The 21837-nt window shown below is 37.4% G+C and overlaps 2 protein-coding genes across 2 annotated transcripts; one reads left to right on the top strand and one right to left on the bottom strand.

Annotated features, from left to right (window-relative positions):
• Positions 1-5978: 5978 nt before the first annotated feature.
• On the bottom strand, positions 5979-13398 carry LOC132139727 (TNF receptor-associated factor 2-like). Its single transcript, XM_059548304.1, has 10 exons — positions 13211-13398; positions 12815-12893; positions 11841-11939; positions 11578-11739; positions 10423-10497; positions 10181-10255; positions 9583-10083; positions 9324-9501; positions 9024-9172; positions 5979-8152 (listed from the first exon to the last, which is right to left on the bottom strand). Exons 1-10 carry the CDS (start codon positions 13396-13398, stop codon positions 7934-7936), a joined length of 1725 nt encoding a protein of 574 aa, XP_059404287.1. The 3' UTR covers positions 5979-7933.
• LOC132139728 (TRAF-type zinc finger domain-containing protein 1-like) lies at positions 13330-21680 on the top strand. The gene is made up of 11 exons (XM_059548305.1): positions 13330-13470; positions 15368-15405; positions 15970-16105; positions 17018-17071; positions 17152-17557; positions 18442-18803; positions 19213-19461; positions 20259-20373; positions 20491-20701; positions 20828-20888; positions 21022-21680. The coding sequence occupies exons 2-11, from the start codon at positions 15371-15373 to the stop codon at positions 21055-21057; spliced, it is 1665 nt and encodes a 554-aa protein (XP_059404288.1). The 5' UTR covers positions 13330-13470; positions 15368-15370; the 3' UTR covers positions 21058-21680.
• The last annotated feature ends 157 nt before the right edge of the window (positions 21681-21837 follow it).

Below are 21837 nucleotides of genomic sequence, written 5' to 3'. Positions count from 1 at the left end.
CAAATATATATATATATATATATATATATATACACACACACACACACACACACACACTCACCTAAAGGATTATTAGGAACACCTGTTCAATTTATCATTAATGCAATTATCTAATCAACCAATCACATGGCAGTTGCTTCAATACATTTAGGGGTGTGGTCCTGGTCAAGACAATCTCCTGAACTCCAAACTGAATGTCAGAATGGGAAAGAAAGGTGCTTTAAGCAATTTTGAGTGTGGCATGGTTGTTGGTGCCAGACAGGCTGGTCTGAGTACTTCAGAATCTGCTCAGTTACTGGGATTTTCGCGCACAACCATTTCTAGGGTTTACAAGGAAGGGTGTGAAAAGGGAAAGACATCCAGTATGCTGCAGTCCTGTGGGCGAAAATCTCGATTTCTGTTGAGACATTCAGATGGTAGAGTCAGAATTTGGCGTAAACAGAATGAGAACATGGATCCATCATGCCTTGTTACCACTGTGCAGGCTGGTGGTGGTGGTGTAATGGTGTGGGGGATGTTTTCTTGGTACACTTTAGGCCCCTTAGTGCCAATTGGGCATCGCTTAAATGCCACAGTCTACCTGAGCATTGTTTCTGACCATGTCCATCCCTTTATGACCACCGTGTACCCATCCTCTGATGGCTACTTCCAGCAGGATAATGCACTATGTCACAAAGCTCGAATCATTTCAAATTGGTTTCTTGAACATGACAATGAGTTCACTTTACTCAAATGGCCCCCACAGTCACCAGATCTCAACCCAATAGATCATCTTTGGGATGTGGTGGAATGGGAGCTTCGTGCCCTTGATGTGCATCCCACAAATCTCCATCAACTGCAAGATGCTATCCTATCAATATGGGCCAACATTTCTAAAGAATGCTTTCCGCACCTTGTTGAATCAATGCCACGTAGAATTAAGGCAGTTCTGAAGGAGAAAATGGGGTCAAACACAGTATTAGTATGGTGTTCCTAATAATCCTATAGGTGAGTGTATGTATGTATGTATGTGTGTATGTATGTATATGTGTGTGTATATATATATATATATATATATATATATATATATATATATATATATATATATATGCATAAAGGTGAGTAAATAAGCTATGAAAAGACTCTTTGATATTGACATTTTTTTTATTGTTTTTCCTTATTCTTAGCATCCAGCCAATCTTCCTTATGTTCCTTATTCTGACACGATAATGAAATATGAGAACACACTGTATGGCATGGTGGTTTCCTCCATGTTAAATACTCTTTTGACATTTTGGAGTTCACACACAATAGACGGACATACTGTATGCCAACAAATTCTATATTATAGGTCTGCTCTACCACCTCATACATGAAATACGTGACACAGATATAATAAAACCATACAAATCATCCTCAAATTCTTTTTTAGGATATGAGTAATTAAGGATAATATACTTGAGTTGTTTTTAATATATTCATAAGCTTTTTTCCATCAAGTCTTAGGTCAAATCTGAAGTCTATTAAAATGCGACCTGGGTCCAAGTCACTAATTCGAGTGCTCTTCTCTGCTTACAGTTATTGAAACACATCAGAACTTTCAGAACTCTGAAATACACATTCCTTTATGTGGCATGGGGGAAACTACCAGTAATTCCAGAACCCATACTCATCATTACACATATTTAAGAAAACCATGAATAACAGTGGTGGGTTTTTGTTAAATGTGAGCCAAAATCATCACAATTAAAAGAACCAAAGACTTAAACTACTTCAGTTTGTGTGCATTGGAATTTTTTTAATACACGAGTTTCACAATTCGAGTTAAATTACTGAAATTAACTTTTCCACGACATTCTAATTTATTGTGATGCATCCGCATGTGTTTAATTTCCATAGATTAATGGGGAGCAATAGCCATATCAAAATCCACATTGGTTATTACAAGCAGGGTGATGAATGTGGTTTCATTTTAAGCCTTACCAAATCTTTTGAAGAACTACGAGGTAGAGCCACAGACTGGAAGCAGCCACAGAAGTGAAGTCAGCCAAGAAGAATGCATAAGATCTGGAGGTCCACCACATGAAAAGATCTCCCGGAGTTTAGTGGAGAACTTTTCCCTGAAGACAGTTTTAAGATGCCGACACAAAACTTACTAACTAACTAAAACATCTCATATCACACGAATGAATGGACTACAGACAATCCACTTTTTGTCAATATAGAATGTTTTAAAGAATTCTAATACGGATTGATAAAACAATCATAATCTCACACATATTCTTCATATTTTAGGCTGATTTAGATGCCATCTGTATCTGACAAAGTTCCACTGCATATGTAGATGAATTGGAGGACAGGGCATGATTACAGAACACACATTTTCCACCGAACATACAAATGCTGCTGTCAGAGACATTTTAAAGCAGCCATCAGAGGCATGGAAACCTCCATGTGGGAAAAGGCTTAGCAAACCCAGTCACTCTCAGCATGACTCCTTCAGCACAGTGCCTCTTCTCTCAGCAGGTAGACCCATTTCGTTCAATCACCTTCCCTAAAAGACCACTCAAACTTTCCCCACTGTGAGCCATAATAACGCCATGTTACCCCCTCAGAGCCCTGCTTCTATGATTTAAGAGTTACACCCACGCTAAACACATAATTCACTTAAAAATGAAAGTTCCTTCATCATTTACTCACACTCTTGTTGTTCTAAATCTGCGGTCCAAACAAGATTAGATACCACAGACTTTCACTTGGACCCCATAGACTTTCCAAACATTGTCATTTGTTCTGCACAATTTATACATATTTGGAGCAGCATGAACATGAGTGAATCATGACAGTTTTATTTTTAGGTGAGCTATCCTTTTATCATGAAGGCAGATGGTGAGGATCGGTCTAAGATAAACTGGACAGTTTTTGTACTTTTAGTAAAGATACATAACCTAATTACTGTCAAAAATATTTTCGAGGCAGCAATATGCAAACAAACTCACCTGTATACATGCATATAAATAACTTACACCTAACTAACTCATATAGTTGTAGTTTTAGTTAACGACTGAAAAGTCGCTGTTTAAAAGACAGCCCAAAGAGTAGCTACTGCCTTTTAGTCTTTTAAGCATTATGAAAGTTCCTTTGAAAGGATTTGTTGGTTGACACTGGCATCAAGTGCAATAGTTCCAAGTTATTTATCTTTCAACTTCAGGCACTCAGAGCGCTTCCCAAAAACACGAGATGCAGCAGGCAGCGCCCGGGCACATACATAGTTTTCTTTTGACCATGAGCGTGTTGCGTACTATTTAAAAAGGCTCCCCTCACTGCATAAACCCATTCTGTCTGATCGATGCCAAAAGCTGCAGTTCATCTGTCTTTTATACAATAAATATGACACTTGTGAAATTATATGAAATTATGACACTAAAAAAACCTATATTTCACATTATAACATGCTACCACAATGAATGCATTTAAAACATATCATAAGGGGGCTATTTTTGTTATTAAAAAAAAAAAAAAAAGCACAAAGCAAACTTTTTATAATATAAAATTAAAACTTGTGCCTGACATCGTTTGGGCTGCAGTTCATAATAATTATGCCTTATTAGTCACACATTTTTTATTTTATATATAAAAATATTTTATTTACTTCAAATCTCAATTAAATTCTATAAAAAAAATAATTTTGCTTTAAAATTAAGAGAAATAGAGAAAAATATTTATCCGGTCATTTTTCATGAAACGGTCCTTAATTGCACAATTCAATACTGACTGAACTCATATTAACAACTCGGGTAAAACATGATTTCTGAAGATGGTGCGGAGGATGCCAAAATGAACAACATGGCACAAACTATGCAGTTAAAGGGGATAGTTCCAAAAACAAAAGTGACAAAGTGCAGGACTGACAGCACAACACAAATGCACTTTCATGCTTACAGTACATTAAAAATAGGCAGAGTAAAATATTTATCTTATGATTATAAAGAATCAACATCAGAGCCGTTTAAATGAAGTGAATTGCAACTAATCTGAAATATTTATTTTTACCCAGACATACTATCCAGCCTCGAGCATGGGACAGCTTTGTTTCTTTCAGAATCATGTCTATCTGGGGACTACACACAGAGAGGAAGCTGTGATAGAGGGAATACCCTCTTGCTAATCCTCAGATTAGGGTCTGTTAACTGTGATACAGTGCTCCAGATTTGCCAAGGGGGAAAATCCTAATTGAAGATTTTCTAGTGAGAACATCTCAGCCATTGCCCTTTTATGCCAGAACATGGTGGGGGGGAAATATACCGAGCTCTCATAAAAATCATTTGAAAAGTACTGCTCACTTAAAAATGAATATTCTGGTATAATTTAGTCAAATTAATATATATAGACAAGTTTAACATGTCTTTGTTTATGGACATATTTCTTACAGTAAAGCCCTTTTAGGCAATCTTGTACTTTCACTCAAATTGTCCCATAAACCAAAATACTAGTTTTACATTGAAAGAGTTAAGATTAGGAAAAATCTAATTCATAAAGCCTATATACTTGATCCACTGTAAGCTACTAGGCTTCATGATTGACTTGAAATCTTTCTTTTGTATACATGTCTGGAGATTAAACACAAAGATCTACTATATTTTCCTAAACTACAAAAGTATTTTTTCCAAAGATTATATCACCATGAGGAATTTAAGTGGACCACTTTCAGCCATACCTCCTCTAAACATCAAGTAATTGGCTGAAAGCGCCATTGCTCAGACATCACCCTCTTTACCTCTCTCTGTAGCTCTCAGTCCAAAAGGGAAAGCCTGAACTCAAGAGCACTTCACTGGACTCTGTGAAAGCCATCAGTCTGAGAAGCCCTTTATTACACCCCCATAACAGCTCATATTTCCTGGAACAGAGAGCGAGCAATGAATTTATGTGGTTTAGAGATGATGTGTGGACACATACCTATGATTTAGTCATTAATATGTAATCACAGTTAACAGGAAACCATTTTCTGATAAGCTCAACTCATCATCCTTAAATGACCCGCGGTGCATAATGATCAATGGTGCATGAGCACCCCCATGTGGACATGTGTGATGTAACATATACAAGACTGGAGAAACAAGAGAACAGAAAAGACTTTATTTTAGGTTTCACTGAGAACTAAATCATAACAGGATGTATCACACAGAGGTTCGTTCCTGGGCACATCTACTACCACAATTTGTGGAAGAAACCAACAGTGCCTTCACAGTTACATCTCTAGCTCTGTAAAACAGTATCGGGAAGATCAGTGGCACTGAGACACCGTGAGAAAGGCATACAAAGTTAGGTAGAAAGTCTGATTATTAAAGCAACTTTTATGAAATGCAAACTTGGAAATAAAAAGTATACAAATCTTAGTCAGCTGAAGAAGAAGAAAAAAATCAGTCCTGGATTCCATAAATGATTATTTCTGTGAGTTTTAATCTCAACGGTATGCAAAAACGTAAAAAATTGCACATTTCTAGTGTATGCTTATCCAAAAATAAAACGCAAGTCAAGAGTCAGTTAACATATTATTTCTTACAGATAAAGGGGGCTCTCATCTACGTAAGGTCAAACATTTGCTATTCACCTGTTCAGCGTATGAACATGAGCCCAAATCAAGTGAATGCAAACACTCAACAACAGGAAGGACACTTGTATAATTGCACAAGCTAAAATGTGTGCACTATTACTAGTAAATCATGTGACGGCTACTCAAAATAGGTCAATAAAAAGTATGTTTTCCAAAAATCTCAAAGAATATTATTAATATGATTTACAATACCACACCCTGGCCACATGCAATGTTAGCTAAAGCTATGTATTAGAGAAGCAGTTATGCTACAGAGGCACGTCACATCTGTAGAACTATTCACACAAGTACTTTGAAATCTCATTGGGGCATAAAGCAAGCAAGGAAATCTATAACGGTGAGATTTATTCATGTAGACAGGTTCTTGAGAGAGAGAGAGAAATCTCATTCCCTCAAAGGATGCTGCCAAAGTAAAGCCCAAAAAGAGCCCGAACACATTTTGAAACCATCCCAACAGGAAATAGTACAAGTATTATCGATATAAATCTATAATATATATTTATGATTCATATTTGTCATATCCACAGCTACATCAGTCATAAAACTGTGTACACTGTATAGGTTATCTATTTATACTTAAATCAACTATATATCACACGCACATTTCACATTTTCAGAACTTTCATATACTCCATCGCAATCAACAGATAAAAAAGGTAAAGCAATACAAATAAACTGTTGGTCTACAGAGTAAACCAATACTTTACAATATGATTTTTTTCTTCTCTATCAAAACTTCTCATGCACAGAGAGGTTTTGATATCTGTGGGAACTGGTTTGAAAATAGGCTGGGCCCAGGTACTTTGTTAGCATGAAAGCATCTTAAAAAAGCATCGCAGACTCCATTTCAGAAAATAACTAGACCAAAAAGCTCACAAGGAAGACGTACTGTATACTAAAAGCCCTTATGTAGGAGTTATGCATTGTATATGAATAGTAATGCCTTCTCTGGATGCAAAAAAAAAAAAAAACCATAAAACATTTCATGGACAAAATGAATTGAACTTACTGTCTATTGAGGACTGAGGCTACTTCAAAATGGCATAACAAATGACATTTCTCATTTTCTAGCACATTTACAAAATGCAAACCCAACAGTCTTTCTAGGAAAAAGACAACAGGAATCACTGACTACGAGTTCTCAAACACCTGCTTGGTTTATACTGATGGGCATGGTCTTATAGTTTTAATGGCATCCATAACATTTGCCCAATGGAGCACAATATCAACAGAACACCCAAAAACACAAGAAAACATCAAAATGCTAACAGACATCAGCCTTTCCACATCACAATAAAGCACACGAGACTATCTGTCCTACTTACACTACCTTTAGGCTAAAGGCTGCATCTTTTATTCACGTATAACCACGTCGGCTGATGAGGCATTTGAGGTCCAAAGCAAAACTGGATGATTTTAACACCAGCATGATTTAGTTGATTTTTTCAACAGCGATTTTACAATTAAACTGCCTTCGCTTCTCAGGCTCAGAGTGTAAACCTGGTCTATTGCTAACTTGAATGTATCTTCCACAGATCCAACATGCAAGATCCAAATGAACACATCAAAGAACACCAAAAATGGAAACGAAGGCCAAAAAACAGATAACACCTTCACACACAAACACACACTAACTAACTCCTCAACTCACCAGCAGGTTATCAAACCCCAACTTCTGCACTTTGAATTCAAGCAATGTCCACTACTACAGAGAGCCAATGAAAACGAGAAACATTCGAGGCACAAGATGCTCAAAGGGAATGTCAGAAGACCGCCGATGCGTATACTCAGAGTATGTAGCAAGTTACTTTACTACGCAGTCGCAAAATGAATGCATCGATATCATTCGTTAATGAATCCATGTCCGTCTACAAACGAAACATTCACTTACGAGTAGCTTAAACATTAAGGAAAGGAAAAAGTACCCAAATAGTGAGTGCGAGACAAGCCAAGCGCCTGGAAATGAAATGACGTCTGTCTTGTGTAGAAAGTCTTCTCAATCTCTATAAAAGGCAAGGTGCCACATCTATGGCACAGGCAAGTAAGTTACGTTACAATCACAGCTGACAGCTATCCCACTACGAAAGAGTGAGAGGTTCCCAAAGGACAACTATATTACAGTAGAACTGCACAAACTCTGGGAACAATTTTGGTTCATAAAGCAGAGTGGCTTCACACCCAGTACAGTATTACACTGGGTACGGTAGTCTTTTTGGGCTCATGCGAGCAAAGAGCAAAGAGCTTAGACCGACGGAGCAGGCCTCAGGAAAACAAAAGTACTGCACGGGAACCACTGCAGGCCGGAGAGAGCAACATGGTGAAGCAGCAACATCTGACACCTTAAAGGCCTGTGAGGTCAACAATGGCCTTGATGAAGATGGTGTCATCTCGGATGTAGGAGTTCTTGGTGTCTAGTTTGGAGAGAGGGCAGAAGAGAGGGCAGCCGCTGGCAATGTTCATGTCACTCACAGGCCTCTGGAAGGAGGAAGAGGAAATATCTGGCCGGAAGGCATCGATGATGTGCTCCCTGTTGTTCTGATCCAGCAACATGAGGGTGACCTAAGGACCAAGATGTTGAATAAACACTTAAATAACCAAAAGGGTATTAATGGATGCAAAGCTGAAGCCAGACATTCACGATTCAGTGGAAGGAACATTAAGGACCCCATAAAAAGCACAAACTGAGAAAACGGTCACATATTATATGTGAATAGCAAACTTAAGGGTTGTCGACAACAAAGAAAATGAAAAAAAAAATAAAATCTAGTTTAAAACACATGCGACAAGTAAGGGATCATTTTATCGCAGAATAACACCCGACAGGATGGTCTTGCTATTATTATTTAACATTTATTAAATTTATTATTACTTTATATTAGTGCCTGCCTGATGGATACAAGTTAATTTTGAGCTCGGCTTTAAATTTTGACCAGTGGATTTGAAAAATAAATGTGATAGTTTGATAAATATATATATATATATATATATATATATATATATATATATATATATATATATATATATATATATATATATATATATATATATTAAAATTTAAGATCTATTGTAAAATATTTTTCCAATTTGAAATATGTGATTTTTACTGTACTTTTGATCAAATAAATGCAGCTTTGATGAGTATTAGTCTTTAAAAAAAAAAAATTAGAAAATTTTACCAATCCCAAATTTAAGAACGATTATATATTTTCCTTACACCTTAGATTTACGGAAGTGTATTCAAGGTCCAAGTATTTTCTTCTTTTTTTTCATTCATTAATATCAGTAAGTTCTTGGGGAGTCACACCACAAATTACATTTAAGTAGTTTTAAATTAACTGACAGGTCAAAAAGAGAACGGGTACTTCATTGAATTTGAAAAGTCTGTCCGAATTTCATTAATGGCACAATGTTAGAATTTGATTCGACTGACCTTCTGATTGAAAGGCCACTTAAGCAAGGCATCACTGTGTCCCCTCATCACCACGAAGAACAGAGACAAGTGCGTACCACGTCCCGTCCCGTCCCCATTCAGATAGATGCGCAAACACATCTTATAGCCATATTTGCTTGTGTAAAATGCTGTAAAACACAACAGGGCACTTTGGTGTGAGATGCCATTCATCAAGAAGTCTATATCAAAGCTGAATGATGAACTCAAGCAATCCCTCACAACATACCTTCATATTAATTCATATGTAATTGTTAAATAAAATATACAAAATACAAATACCAGGTGAGAACATAGCAGGTGCCCGTCCGGCTACAGCATCTTGTCGCTTCTTCGAGAAGTCGGAGATCTTCCATACAAATACACCATCGTACGTGGCAGCGGACATGTCCCTCATCTTTGCCTCCATCTCCACGATGGAGAGATCCCTAAGGCCTACTGTCCTCTCCAACTGCCGTACCTGCATAAAAAATCTATTATTGAAGAAAACTATATCTCAGGCTCAAAGAAATACATATCTGCTTTACATCAAACACTTTACCTTGTTGTTGAGTATCTCAATCTTGTCCTGGTCAAGCCGGTGCTGACGGTTATAGGCCTCCATGGTGGTGGCGGAGCGCTCCATCTCACGATTGAGCACGCAGACAATGTTCTCAAAGGTGCTTACCTTCAGCTCCAGCTCCTGACAGTGGCGGCTGAGCTCCGCCACTTTGGTCTTCTCACTGTGTAGCTGCAGCTCCAAAGCTGCCCCAACAGCTGTAGGGAGTGGGGTGAAAGACGTACCCAGCGTCGGAGCCGGCAGTGGTGGCAGTGGCGCACAGGCCCCCTGCACGGGAGCCCCTGCTCCACTCAGCTGGCCCATCTTCAGCTCCAGCTCCCGCAGAGACTGATGCAGCTCGTGGATCTTATGGCCAGCCAGTTCCAGACTCTGAGGCTGCAGACTCTCCAAATTCACCTTGATGGCCATGATGAAGTGCAATAAGAGGTTTAAGTGCTCGTAGGAACAGGTTTGTTCATGGTCATGGATCTTCTCCTTTTCCACCTACAGGAAATCAGAGAGCCTGATGCTAAAAAAAAACGTTTGTGGAACCGAAATGAGTATGAAGTCTAATGGATGGAGAAAAAGCGAGATTACCTACCGTCATATCACAGCCAACAACGTGAAATCTGCAAGGTGTTCGGAATTTGGAGCACAGTTTAATGTGGTCCACATACTGCAGAAGAGAAAAGATAGATATCCAAAGGAAATAACTATTACAATTTTCAAAATATTGGCATAAATATATATATATATATACACACACACACACACACACACACAGACACACACACAGACATATATACACACAAAATAAAGGAACACAGCCTAAATACTACATACTTTCTCTCTGGGAATTTTTTTCTTGGCACAACCTTCACAAATCATGGGGTATTTTGGGCATATCTCATCATGGGCCTAAAAAACAAAGAAAATATAAATTTTTAGTAGTATCATGAAAACCTAAAAATGAAAGCCATGAACGAATAAAGGATTATTTAAATGCTTGATTAATTATCCTCGCGTTATATTTAAAGTGTAACTAAACCCCTGCTCAGAGCCTGACTCCACCCACTGACAATATTTGAAAAATGCTGAAAAGTGGGCAGATCACAGCGGAGATAGAGGGGACGAACCTAGGGCGGGGCTGAGCGAGTGCGGCGTGAACCTGAGACCCGCAGTGACGGATTGATTGACAGCTGCTGTCAGAGACGCTAAAATGGAGAGTGACTGCAATGACGCAAGTAGCTTTGCAACAGAGCGATCATTTGATGTAGAGGACTTTTCTCCCCCACCTTCACCTGAAGTGGAGGGTGTCGAGGTGTCTGTTCATATTAATTCCAGCCGCTGGCTCAAACTGCGCTCTTAACTCCCGCACCCCGTCGCTTTTCAGCGCGAGCTGTGTGGAGAATCCCATTTCCACCTCCATTGCGTTGGAGAAGCAATCCCGTGTAAAATGCAGTTTGCACACTCAAGCTCTAGGCGGGAACTCACGGTCTTCCAGGCCAAGTGCATGCAACCACTGGCTCCTAATTTTAAAGTCTGCTGGAAAACTATGCAGTCCAGCAGTGCTGTCGCAACCAGCAACACTACACACACCATCCTGACCACTGTACTAAATACAGATAAATCTACGCAACTTGAAGATCTAAATAACTATATAACACCCGACAGGATGCGTGGTGAGCTGGAAACTGCTTACGTCACCTGCCACCGCTTACGTCACTTGCCACCGCAACATCCAATAGGAAAAATCAACTGCAGTAGCCACCGTTCAACCAGAGGAGGGCAGCACTCAGACGTTTTTACACCATATTTTGTAGAATTAAAACACTTTACACTCAAATGTCAAAAAAGTTACTCGAATCAATGAACAGCACTAATAAAGCCCCATTCTTACGGATCATTAACTAAAAAAAGTTGGTTTAGGGTTTAGTTACTCTTTAAGAAAAAACTGTTCAGTATTTTTAATGTTTGTAAGAAAATAAAGAGTCTTACCTTAATGTTTTTAAAATGAAATGGCTCCTTGCAGTATTTACAATTAAGAATCCTTTCTGGGCATTCTCTCTCATTGTGACGTTCAAGCTCGTTGGCTCTTAGAAGTTCTTTGCATGATGGGCAGGGAAAGATCCTGAAGTCACACTTTCCCTCATGGTTTGCCTTTGAGAGATACAGATGGTGTATGTCATTTAAAACAATTTGCAAAATGCAAACAACACTACTAGTTTTATAAAGCAGGGAAGGGACACAGAGTACAGTACCTCATATTCTTTGATGGTGCCTGTCCAGCTGCATTCCTCATTGATGCAAACAGCTTCAAGAGCTTCAACTTCTCTTTTGGCAGCATTATCGGGAAAAGCCTAAAAAGAAATTGCATATAGTGAAAGTGAAATCTTTCAACTTTTATCAACTCATATTTCAACTCATTACTAACAGTGAAAAATGTATACATTCTGTATATTATATGCTCACAGAAAAAATAAAAAATAAAGTTATTTCAATAATATTGTTCATCTGTGTGGATTTTTCTATTCTTATAGAATTACAATACAATTGTGTATTTAACATTTACTGTTATTGTTATCAATATCGTTGTCATTGTCTTCAATGTATAAAAACTGACTTTCTAAAATCTGGAAAAGAGATTTTTTTCCCCTACTTAATTTATGAAAATATACTCACTCATTTAAAAACCTCTAACTTAATTTTTATTATTATTAATAGGATTTTTCACCTAAAAATGACAATTGTGAGGGCAGACTGCCTCAATCACAATTCACTTTCATTGCATCTTTTTCCCCATAAAATGAAAGTGAATGGCCCGTAAAAGCTTTGTCATTCCATCAAGTCAGGTTTGAAACAACTTTCACATTTGCCATCAACCTTCTGAAAAAACGTCACAGCATCTGCCACAAGTTACTACAGTTACTGTACTAAAGTTCATTTAAAAATAGAACTATTGTATTGTAGTAAAACAATATTTTCCCCATTATTTAAGTAATTTTGTATTAGCCACCACGGTTACAAAAAAGTCTGAAATATACAAAACAAAAATGTATTGCTGTTTTACCATAGTAACAGTATTTTAGTAGATGTGTCATTTTAGTGGAAACTACAGTGATTAAGGCATTTTAATCATCACTTTATTTTTGGAAGGGCTATACCATTACTTCAAATATTTCAAGGTGATTTTCCTACCATTTAAACTGTTCTGTATAATAAAACGAATACTTACACAGCCCTGTTTCAAAATTGATGTTGGTTCTTCAAATATGTCCTCCTTTATACAGCCACTGCATTTCTGTGGTCCGGAGCTGCGATGGAAAAGGAAAGGTTTCGCACACAAGAAAAAAAGAAAAGAAAAAAAAAGATAAATACAAGGGCACACCACATATAACAGGAGTCGATTTTGACAATAGCTGCAACAGTCTGGCTATTGTAGTTGACACCTCGGCCAGCAAAACCTGAAGCCGAGCAGAACCTGAAAGCCTGCATTTATTTATGTTCCCCGATCTGAAGCAACGTTTACTGTTGTACACTCATAAAATATACCATAAAAACGGCACGGAAGGCCTGACAGCTCGTGTTCATCTTTTGTAGTGTCGTGGCAGGGGGGCCATCTGACGCTTACCTCGCTGCTTTATTAAAACAATAAAAACAGAAACGGTGTCCGCACTGCGCCTGAAACGGTCTCCTAAGGATTTTCAGACAGATATTGCACAGATGCTTGTCCTCCAGCTTGTTGGCGAGTATTTTCTTGGGGAAGCCAGGTTTGTTGCCTTCTAATGAAGATGGTGGCGAGGGTTCCTGTGCAGCCATTATTCCCGAGCGCGCATGTGACCAGGCTCCGGAGAAGAGACACGGATCTTTCGACACATTTCACTGAAAAGGGTTTGTAAACACACCATATTTGCATTGTGTGACATGAAATGATTAACTAATAGTTAAATACGTCTAAACATACACATGGTTTAATGTTTATACACGCATGACAGCTGTGACAAAATAATACCATCGTCTTAATAAAGTTTTATAGTAACGTTAGCAAGGTGCGTTTACTGTTGTTGGGATCTCGGATTATTTTCAGAACAATAAATATTGTTACGTTTTAAAATCACATATGTCCTACCATTTTACGGTCCAACGAACATTATAAAACCTCCTGCAGTGCTGTGAAACATTTTATCAAATACATGCATCGGTGTTTCCGTGTGCAGTCATAGGTATCATCATAATTTATTATGATTAATATTATTTATAGTGTTCCTCAAAAATGTGAGTAACGGTAGGCGTCGAGTTCTCTCTAGTCGATCATGGATGGTCCACTAGAGGGCGAATGACGACAAAATATGTGAAGATAGAAACTTTAATGTAGTAAAATGACAAAAAAAAAGTATTCTGGTATTATATATTGTTCTTTCTCTTATTCAACAATCATAACAAATAATACAATAACATATAAGATAATGCATGTTTAAAATAGCCTACAACAAAACAACAACAACAATAATAATAATAAGACGGATTTCAGTAAGTTGGCTCTCTCAAGCCAACTTAATTACTACTACTACTTCTACAATTTTTTTTTTTTTTTTTTTTTTTAAAGATATAGCAATAAATCAGAATTTTTTTTTTGGATTATTACATGACTGCCTAAAACCTATAATTATAATATCAACCTGTACGATATATTATTTCTGATGTAAAAAAAAACCCAAAAACAATAAAACCCAATTTTGCAGTAGAGTTACTTTACACCATTACTGATTTATCGCTATTTGCCTAGTCAATGTCAATGTCACCTTTATTTATATAGCGCTTTAAACAAAATACATTGCGTCAAAGCAACTGAACAACATTCATTAGGAAAACAGTGTCAATAATGCAAAAATGATAGTTAAAGGATATAGGATAGTTAAAGGATAAAGGCCTAGTGTGTGTGTGTGTGTGTGTGTGTGTGTGTGTGTGTGTGTGTGTGTGTGCGTGTGTGTATATATATATATATATATTTTTATTTTTTGCCGAGCATCTTGGTCTTTTATTTTGAAAATATATATATATCTTTGTCATCATCTGTCAGTCTTGCTGTTTTCACGGCTACGGACGCTTGTTGATACTGTGGCACGAAACGACAGCTGAACGGATACTTAGCTGTCACAGCTCTATCTCGGGACAGTAGTAGTTTATTACTTGTTTCTGTGTAGGTGTACAACGTGTAATGACTCGAATCTCATGACCTAGTAACGTTATTGTAGTGTGCGTTATAGCTGGCACTCTTCGAGACAGCAGCCCAGGCATTTCGATTACATTAAGACTTCAAAGCAGCTATTTAAAATACCTTGGTGCCTATTCAGATTTGTGGACAAAACACTGTTGACTGTCTTCATTTCATTGAATAATTAATTTAAGGCTTACTCATTTTGGGATCGAGAACAAGGACGAAAAGTGCTATTAGTTTACTTCTCTACCGAAACTGCAGCTTCAGGTGGTCGCTTACAAGCTTCAGCATTAATAAGGTAACGTTACGTGTCTAATGTTAGTATGTCTAATTTTATACAGTAAGTATAAATGATATGAAGCGGTGGATTAAGTTTGTTTAATGTTATTACGTAATGATTCATTTAAAAGTTGGAGGAGAGCGAAGTACAATCTTCGGTGTATTTTCCCCCTTTACCATCTGTATCTTATTAAAGAAATTTTATTTAGTTTAAGCCAGAAACGCTTTTATAAACAGTACGTGTTTCATGGAGTCAGGTATGTGCTTAATGAGTTTCTCTTTTCCACACAGACTATGGCCGAGGACAATACCCAGTTTTGCAGTAATTGGTAAGTTAAGTAAAAATAAACACATAAATAAGTAAAAGTCATGTCGTCATTTCACGTGCCCACATGCTTTTTCCCCACGCAAAGCACAAAAGAGGATGTTAGTCAGAATGACAGTTTCAGTCACCATTCACATTCATGTCATCATAAAACATTTTTTCAAATGAAAGCAAATGGTGACTTATTCTGTCATTTTGCCTAATATTATCTTCTGTATTGCACATAAGAAAGAAAGTCAAACAGGTTTGGAAAATCTTGAGGGTGAGGACATAGTTTTTATTTTTGGGTGAACTATTCTTTTAGTATAAGGAATGCTGTTTTGTAGTTTCGTTTTATCAGACAACCTTTGGCTTTCACTTAGGCGTGTTATGAGTTGCCAGTCCCTCCCATCAGTCGTTCTGACTGCAGTCAGTGTTTGGATGACACACTTTTATCCAAAGCAACTGTGTTATAATTTTACAGTGACAGCCTCCCAGGAGAAACCATCAGTTTAGTCAAGCACACAAGGGTGTTTATAGAACTGGTATTGTGTCAGCCAACTGACCACGATATACTTTATGTCTCTAGCAAGCATGATATTCCAGAATCCAACTTTACAACACATGAGATCCATTGTCGGCGGAATATTGCTCTTTGTGAGGTGTGCCAGGAGCCTTTTCCCCACGCTGAGCTTGTGCAGCACAAAGAGATGGACCATGCAGAGGTACGATCCGGCCATTATGTATGATTAAACGACTGTATATTTGGACATGAATAAAAAAACTTTGAAAAAAATATTCTGGAAAAAAAAAAAAGTCAGCAAATACTCTGTAGGTTGTGAGAATTTTAGATTTTTTTCTTTTTTTTTTTCTTCAGTTTAATGTCCCTAATGTTTATCTGTATTCTGCGTAACACAGACACACATACAAAATATTTTGAAGATTTTTTTTTTTCTTTGTAATGTCTGTACAATGAGTCAAAACAGTAATGATAAAAAAGGTAACACTTTATTTTAAGGTGTCCTTGTTACAAGTTACATGTACTTATCTACTATTATAATAATGAATTAGGCATAATTACATTCAACGGTCCTGTAGTATAATATAAAATAAACAAAAAATAGAATAATCCATTTTGATTTGAGAGTGATTTTAAAGGGATAGTTCACCCTAAACAAAGGTGTCCTTGTTACAGTGTAATTATACATTTAAGTACGGAGTAATATTAATTAACTACATTTATTTATCCATGCACGTCATTATTATTATTTTTTAAATGAATCTGCCCTTGTAATCTTTAATCAAAAACATTAACCTAATCTCCCTCTTGCAACGAGATCTCTTCTTGCAACCTGTCACTCATATGAGATCACAGCAATTAGCAATTCCAGCCCACTTCTGTCTTGTTTAAGAAGACTTTTCACTTACATATACAAAACCATTAAAAAGAAAATCACAAATTTTGCTTCGTGCCGCCTTTAAGATTGTAGAATATATTGAATAACAGCCTTGTTTTAAATAGCATTAACTTACATATAGCGTCCATGTTATTTATATTGCAGAATGAAACTGAAAACAAGTTGTTCTCCCTAGGCTGCTAAATTGAAGGTTTATAAAATCTAAACCTCTTTTTACAGGAACAGTGCAAATGTGGATTAAAGATAGAGAAAAGATTCATGGCGGGCCACCAGGTACAACATAAACAGTTATATACACATTGCTGTTTTCATTGATGAGTTCCATAGATTTTAAGACTTTTTACCCCTCTCAGAGGTCAGAGTGCAGTCATCGACTGGTCCCGTGTCAGTTCTGTGATTTGGAGGTGGCCTCCTTTCAGGCTAAAGAGCACGAGGATTACTGTGGGACCCGCACCGAGCCCTGCCCCATCTGCAAGTGTAACGTTATGCTGAGAGAACAACACATCCACCCAGCCCTGTGCGGAAGTCTGACACCACCTCAGGAGAGGCACAGTAGTAGGGCAGTGCCCCAGTCTCCTGGAGCATGGTTTGAGGCGCATTCAATCCATAACCTAATACACAATAATAACAGCACGGGGGCAGCAGAACGCAGGGGTCCACCACGAGCCTTGGAGGACAGACTACACAACAGCACCAGTGGAACAGTGAGGGGAGGAACCAGGAGAAACGCGGAAACAAGGAACAACGATTTTGCTTATTGTATGTATCCGTCTGGCTGTTTTAGTTCTTATTCACAAAAAAATTTGAATAAATGATATAGCCTTGAGAGACTTTTTTTATTTAAATGGATCAAGTCTGTTGATATTGGATATCTACTTGTGAATTTCCCCTATGTTTACATTTATGGGAACTTTACACTGCAAATGAGGCACAGAAATGTGTCTGAATTGGCAATTAGGCGTCTTTACTCTCTTTAATGCTGCTCAGATGTGGCATAAATACATTTACACAGCAATTAAAACTACATTTAATTATTAAGGGTTATACTAGGGGCTGAGGTGCGTCAGAGCAGTAATCATTTAATCTGGCTTTTATGATGCATTGCGTCTTCACACAGAATACTGAGCAGACAAAGAAGATGTGTAAAGATGCCTTTAGATTACTTTTGTTGTTATCTAACACTTGAAATTAATCTTTAAAAACTACTAATAATTTAATAACACTTTTAAATATGATTTAGCAAATCTCAAATAGAATATACACTTAGTAAAGTACTCTATAGTGTTTTTATGCCTAAATTTACATGTAGCATTTCAGATTGGTTTTAATTTTTAGTATTTATTTTTAAATCATTTAGACAAAATCCATTTGTCCACTTGCTTTGGATAAAACCATCTGCGAACTGCATAAATTGGAAATGTAATGTAAAAAAAAAAACAGTGTACATTTAAATATTGACCATAACATTGAATTGACCGTTGCGAGTCAATTGCGTTGTCATGTCAGTTCATCCCTATAATAAACATAATGAATTTTTAATTGGTTTCAAACATGTTGTTGAAAATGGTGGGAGCTTTCATCAGATATTAACAGGATGCTCGAGCAGAAAAAAAAGTAACCTTCCCCTCTGCTCATTTCCTCAGTGTTGGATCAGGAAACAGAGCTGGGGAACAACAACAACAACCTTCTGTGGTCTCTGGGACAACTGCCAGACTATGAGTCCTCCAGTCTGGACTACATGCTGGCCCTCAGCCTGCAGAGTGAAGGTGACTTGGAGGACCCCCGTCAGGAGGGCGTGTGGACTGATGTGTGGGACCGTCATCTGGGAAGGACACCAGCCCATAGCAATCTCACTTCCCAGCTCTCCTCCAACACTAAAAACAACTGCACTGAAGCCCCCCCTAAAATCAATTCAACTGTGGTCCACAGCTCCCGCTCAAACATCATGCTACCTTGTGAGTTCTGTGAAGAGCTCTTTCCAGAGGAAGACCTTATCTTACACCAGGTAAGTGATGAGGCCCAAATCATCCCATCACGTTACACTCCCTCTTGACCTGATATTTAAGCCAGGCCTCTTGTGTCTTGACGTTGCATCAGCCACAGTGGTATTTGAGTGTCCCCTCATGTCTATGTTAACGGAGTACAACACAAGCCATGTTCTTCATGGCAGGCTAATGTAATGTCAGCACTGATGTTGAATATCACACTTCATTCCTTGTTGTCAGATCTCTTATTGTTTCCTAATGTGGAGTTTAGTTTCCATGGGAACCTCCTCGAATTTCAGCTGAACCCTGTGTCAGATTCTTCTCCTCTTTCTGAGGCCATAGAGGAGGGGTGTGTTATCTGGGTCACTTGTTTTGGATTTTTGCCTTTAGTGGCCAGCATCAAGTAAATATTCGTCTTTTGTCTTCTAGACCGGCTGCAGCCCAGCCTCTGCTATTGCTTCCTTCAGTAAACAAGCTCCTTCTCTCCAGTATGAAGAAATCATCACTCAAGGGGCTAGTCATGTCATTACTCCCCGTACACCCAGTCCGCCCACCCTGCCCCTCTCCGTTTCGCCGCTGTCCTACAGTTCCTCCTCCAGCCCAGCTGAGGGCGACGTACTCATTCCTTGTGAGTTTTGTGGCGTTGCCTTGGAAGAGGATGTGCTCTTTCACCATCAGGTATAACAACCTGTGTGTTTTTCTCCAGTACATAACTGGTCTTACAAATAAAATTTTACATATATGACACATAGAATCAAAGATACTGAACAGCAACAAGAAAAATTAAATATAAAATTTATAAAGGCAAAATTTATAAAGATGATTGTAGGACATTTTCGTTAGACATATAGGTTACAAATCTGTAAAAATGGCACTAAATAATTTTGGAATGACAGGAAATTATTGTCCACACATTCTGTTCAGAGATGTTTTATATGGATTCAAGTCAGGCACTGTATATTTGTAACATTCTAAATGTGAATTTAACCCCGAATTAAATTTTTTTTTTCAGTTCAAATGAATTTCTCATTTTAAAACATTGTGGGAAAACATACATAGTTTTGTAAAGAAGAAGCTTCATAAATGTTATTATAGATATCTACAAAAGAATACTATTTAATATAATTTATGTCTGTGTAAACAGGGTGCGCAGAGGTACGCAAATACATACGTTGACAGGCAGGTGGTACAGCCTATCGTAGTCCTCGGACCGAGAGATATGATTGGGCAAACATTTTATGGTCCTATGCCTTCCACATACGATATAAAATATAAATATAAAAATGCTTTTGAACCGAATCACCTACCCTGCCTCTAAGAAATGTATAAAAAGTATTTTATAAAAATTTCAATTTGGCTTGTAAAATTACCTTGGGTTTATATCTAATATGTATGTTAGATATGTTTATACACTTTTGTGAAAGTAGAGCAGAAATGAAACCCTTTAGGTTTATTAAAGTTCATTAACTATTTAGGACAAGTGTGACCTCCGACCCCAGACAGCTTATTCAATCGACGGATTGTCTCCACTGAAACTACACCACACCACCAAAGAGGCCCACGAGAGGCAGAGAAGGGTGAGACATCAAGGTGAGCCACCAGAATAGATGAACACCACCTCATCTTGTAATCTACTTATTAATTTTACTACTTATTTACCAAATAAATACAGTATGTAGTAAGTCATACCTCTGTATCTTACTGCAGCTGACCCTGATGAGGAGCTCCTGCAGCAGATGGCTCACGGGTGGCAGAAAGGCACCTCAGGTTTGGTCCAGTGGCCGCCCTCAGCCTACAGCTGCACAAAGATCACGAATGCTGAGCAGCAGGTAAAGAGCAGGAGCCAAAGTCACAGAGCAGTAGAAGCCAACACGTACCTCAGTGAGAGCCTCAAGCCCCGTTCTACAAGCACTTCGGGGTATGCTTAAATATTCATCTGAAATCATTTCTATGTACACATAGGATACAATGTTAAGGGAAAATATGGGAAAAACTAAAAGGTCCTTATTGTGTTTACTAAAATGTATTTTTTTTTTCATGACAGACCTCCACAAAGAGGAAGACTGGAGGGCCGAAGGAGTGATAAAAACACAGAGACACCGAAGGTATGTATGTGAATTGTAACAGGAACATAAAACAAATTTTGGAAGAGACCTGCATGCAGGATATATTAGATGATGTTATCAGATATTTGATTCTACTAATACTTTTTGACCTACATTACATTTTTATCTCCAGGTGCCTAAAAAACATAATGTTGAAAAAGAGGAGTAGAAAAGGGGAAAGAGTCTCACCAGTTTTCTGAGTCTGTAATTTAAAGCAGTGACCTGTTATTACTGTCTATAGTCTATTATGTTTACATGTCCAGGTGAATTGATCAATTCTTTGGCTTGTATTTCTTTAATTGGACTAGGTTTTTTTTCTTCATTTTATTTTTTCTATGGTGTTTGTATGCGATTTTAAATGTTGTTTTGAGCTTTGCTATATTTTCTTTGTTTCAAAGACGTTGGAAAATGTTTTTATTTTATTTTACACACATTACAGTATAAATATAGAAACTCTCATAACACTTTACTGTATTGTTTTATACATAAGTTAATGCACTAGTTAACATAAACATTAAGCAATGCTGCATTTATTAATCCTGGTTAATATTCGTTTTACATAAACATTTTAACATTAACAGTTTTGTATGTTAATATTATTAGTTCATAATGCATTGTGAACTAATAATGCACTAATGACCAATATTATGTTTATGAATTTTTATTAACAATGATTAATAAATGCTGAAAAATACTGAATGCATTCACTAATGTTACAGAACTGTATTGTGAAGTGCTGCAGAAATAACACATTTTTATTTGATCCTGAGTGTGACAGTTTTACAATGTACAGGGAAAAAAATCTAACTGTTGATATTTGAGATCTTTTCATTGTTAGGCTTTCTGTATGCTGGCAAAATTGGTGATTGTTATTATTCTGAATGTTTATCTTCCTGTAGTCATCACATCTTTTCAATAAAAAGATTTGCTGTGGCTGACAGTTACTGTT

This window comes from Carassius carassius, chromosome 4 (assembly GCF_963082965.1).
Source record: "Carassius carassius chromosome 4, fCarCar2.1, whole genome shotgun sequence".
Taxonomy (NCBI): Eukaryota; Metazoa; Chordata; class Actinopteri; order Cypriniformes; family Cyprinidae; genus Carassius; species Carassius carassius.
The sequence above is the reverse complement of the archived record's forward strand: the minus strand, read 5'-3'. Positions and strand labels throughout refer to the sequence as shown.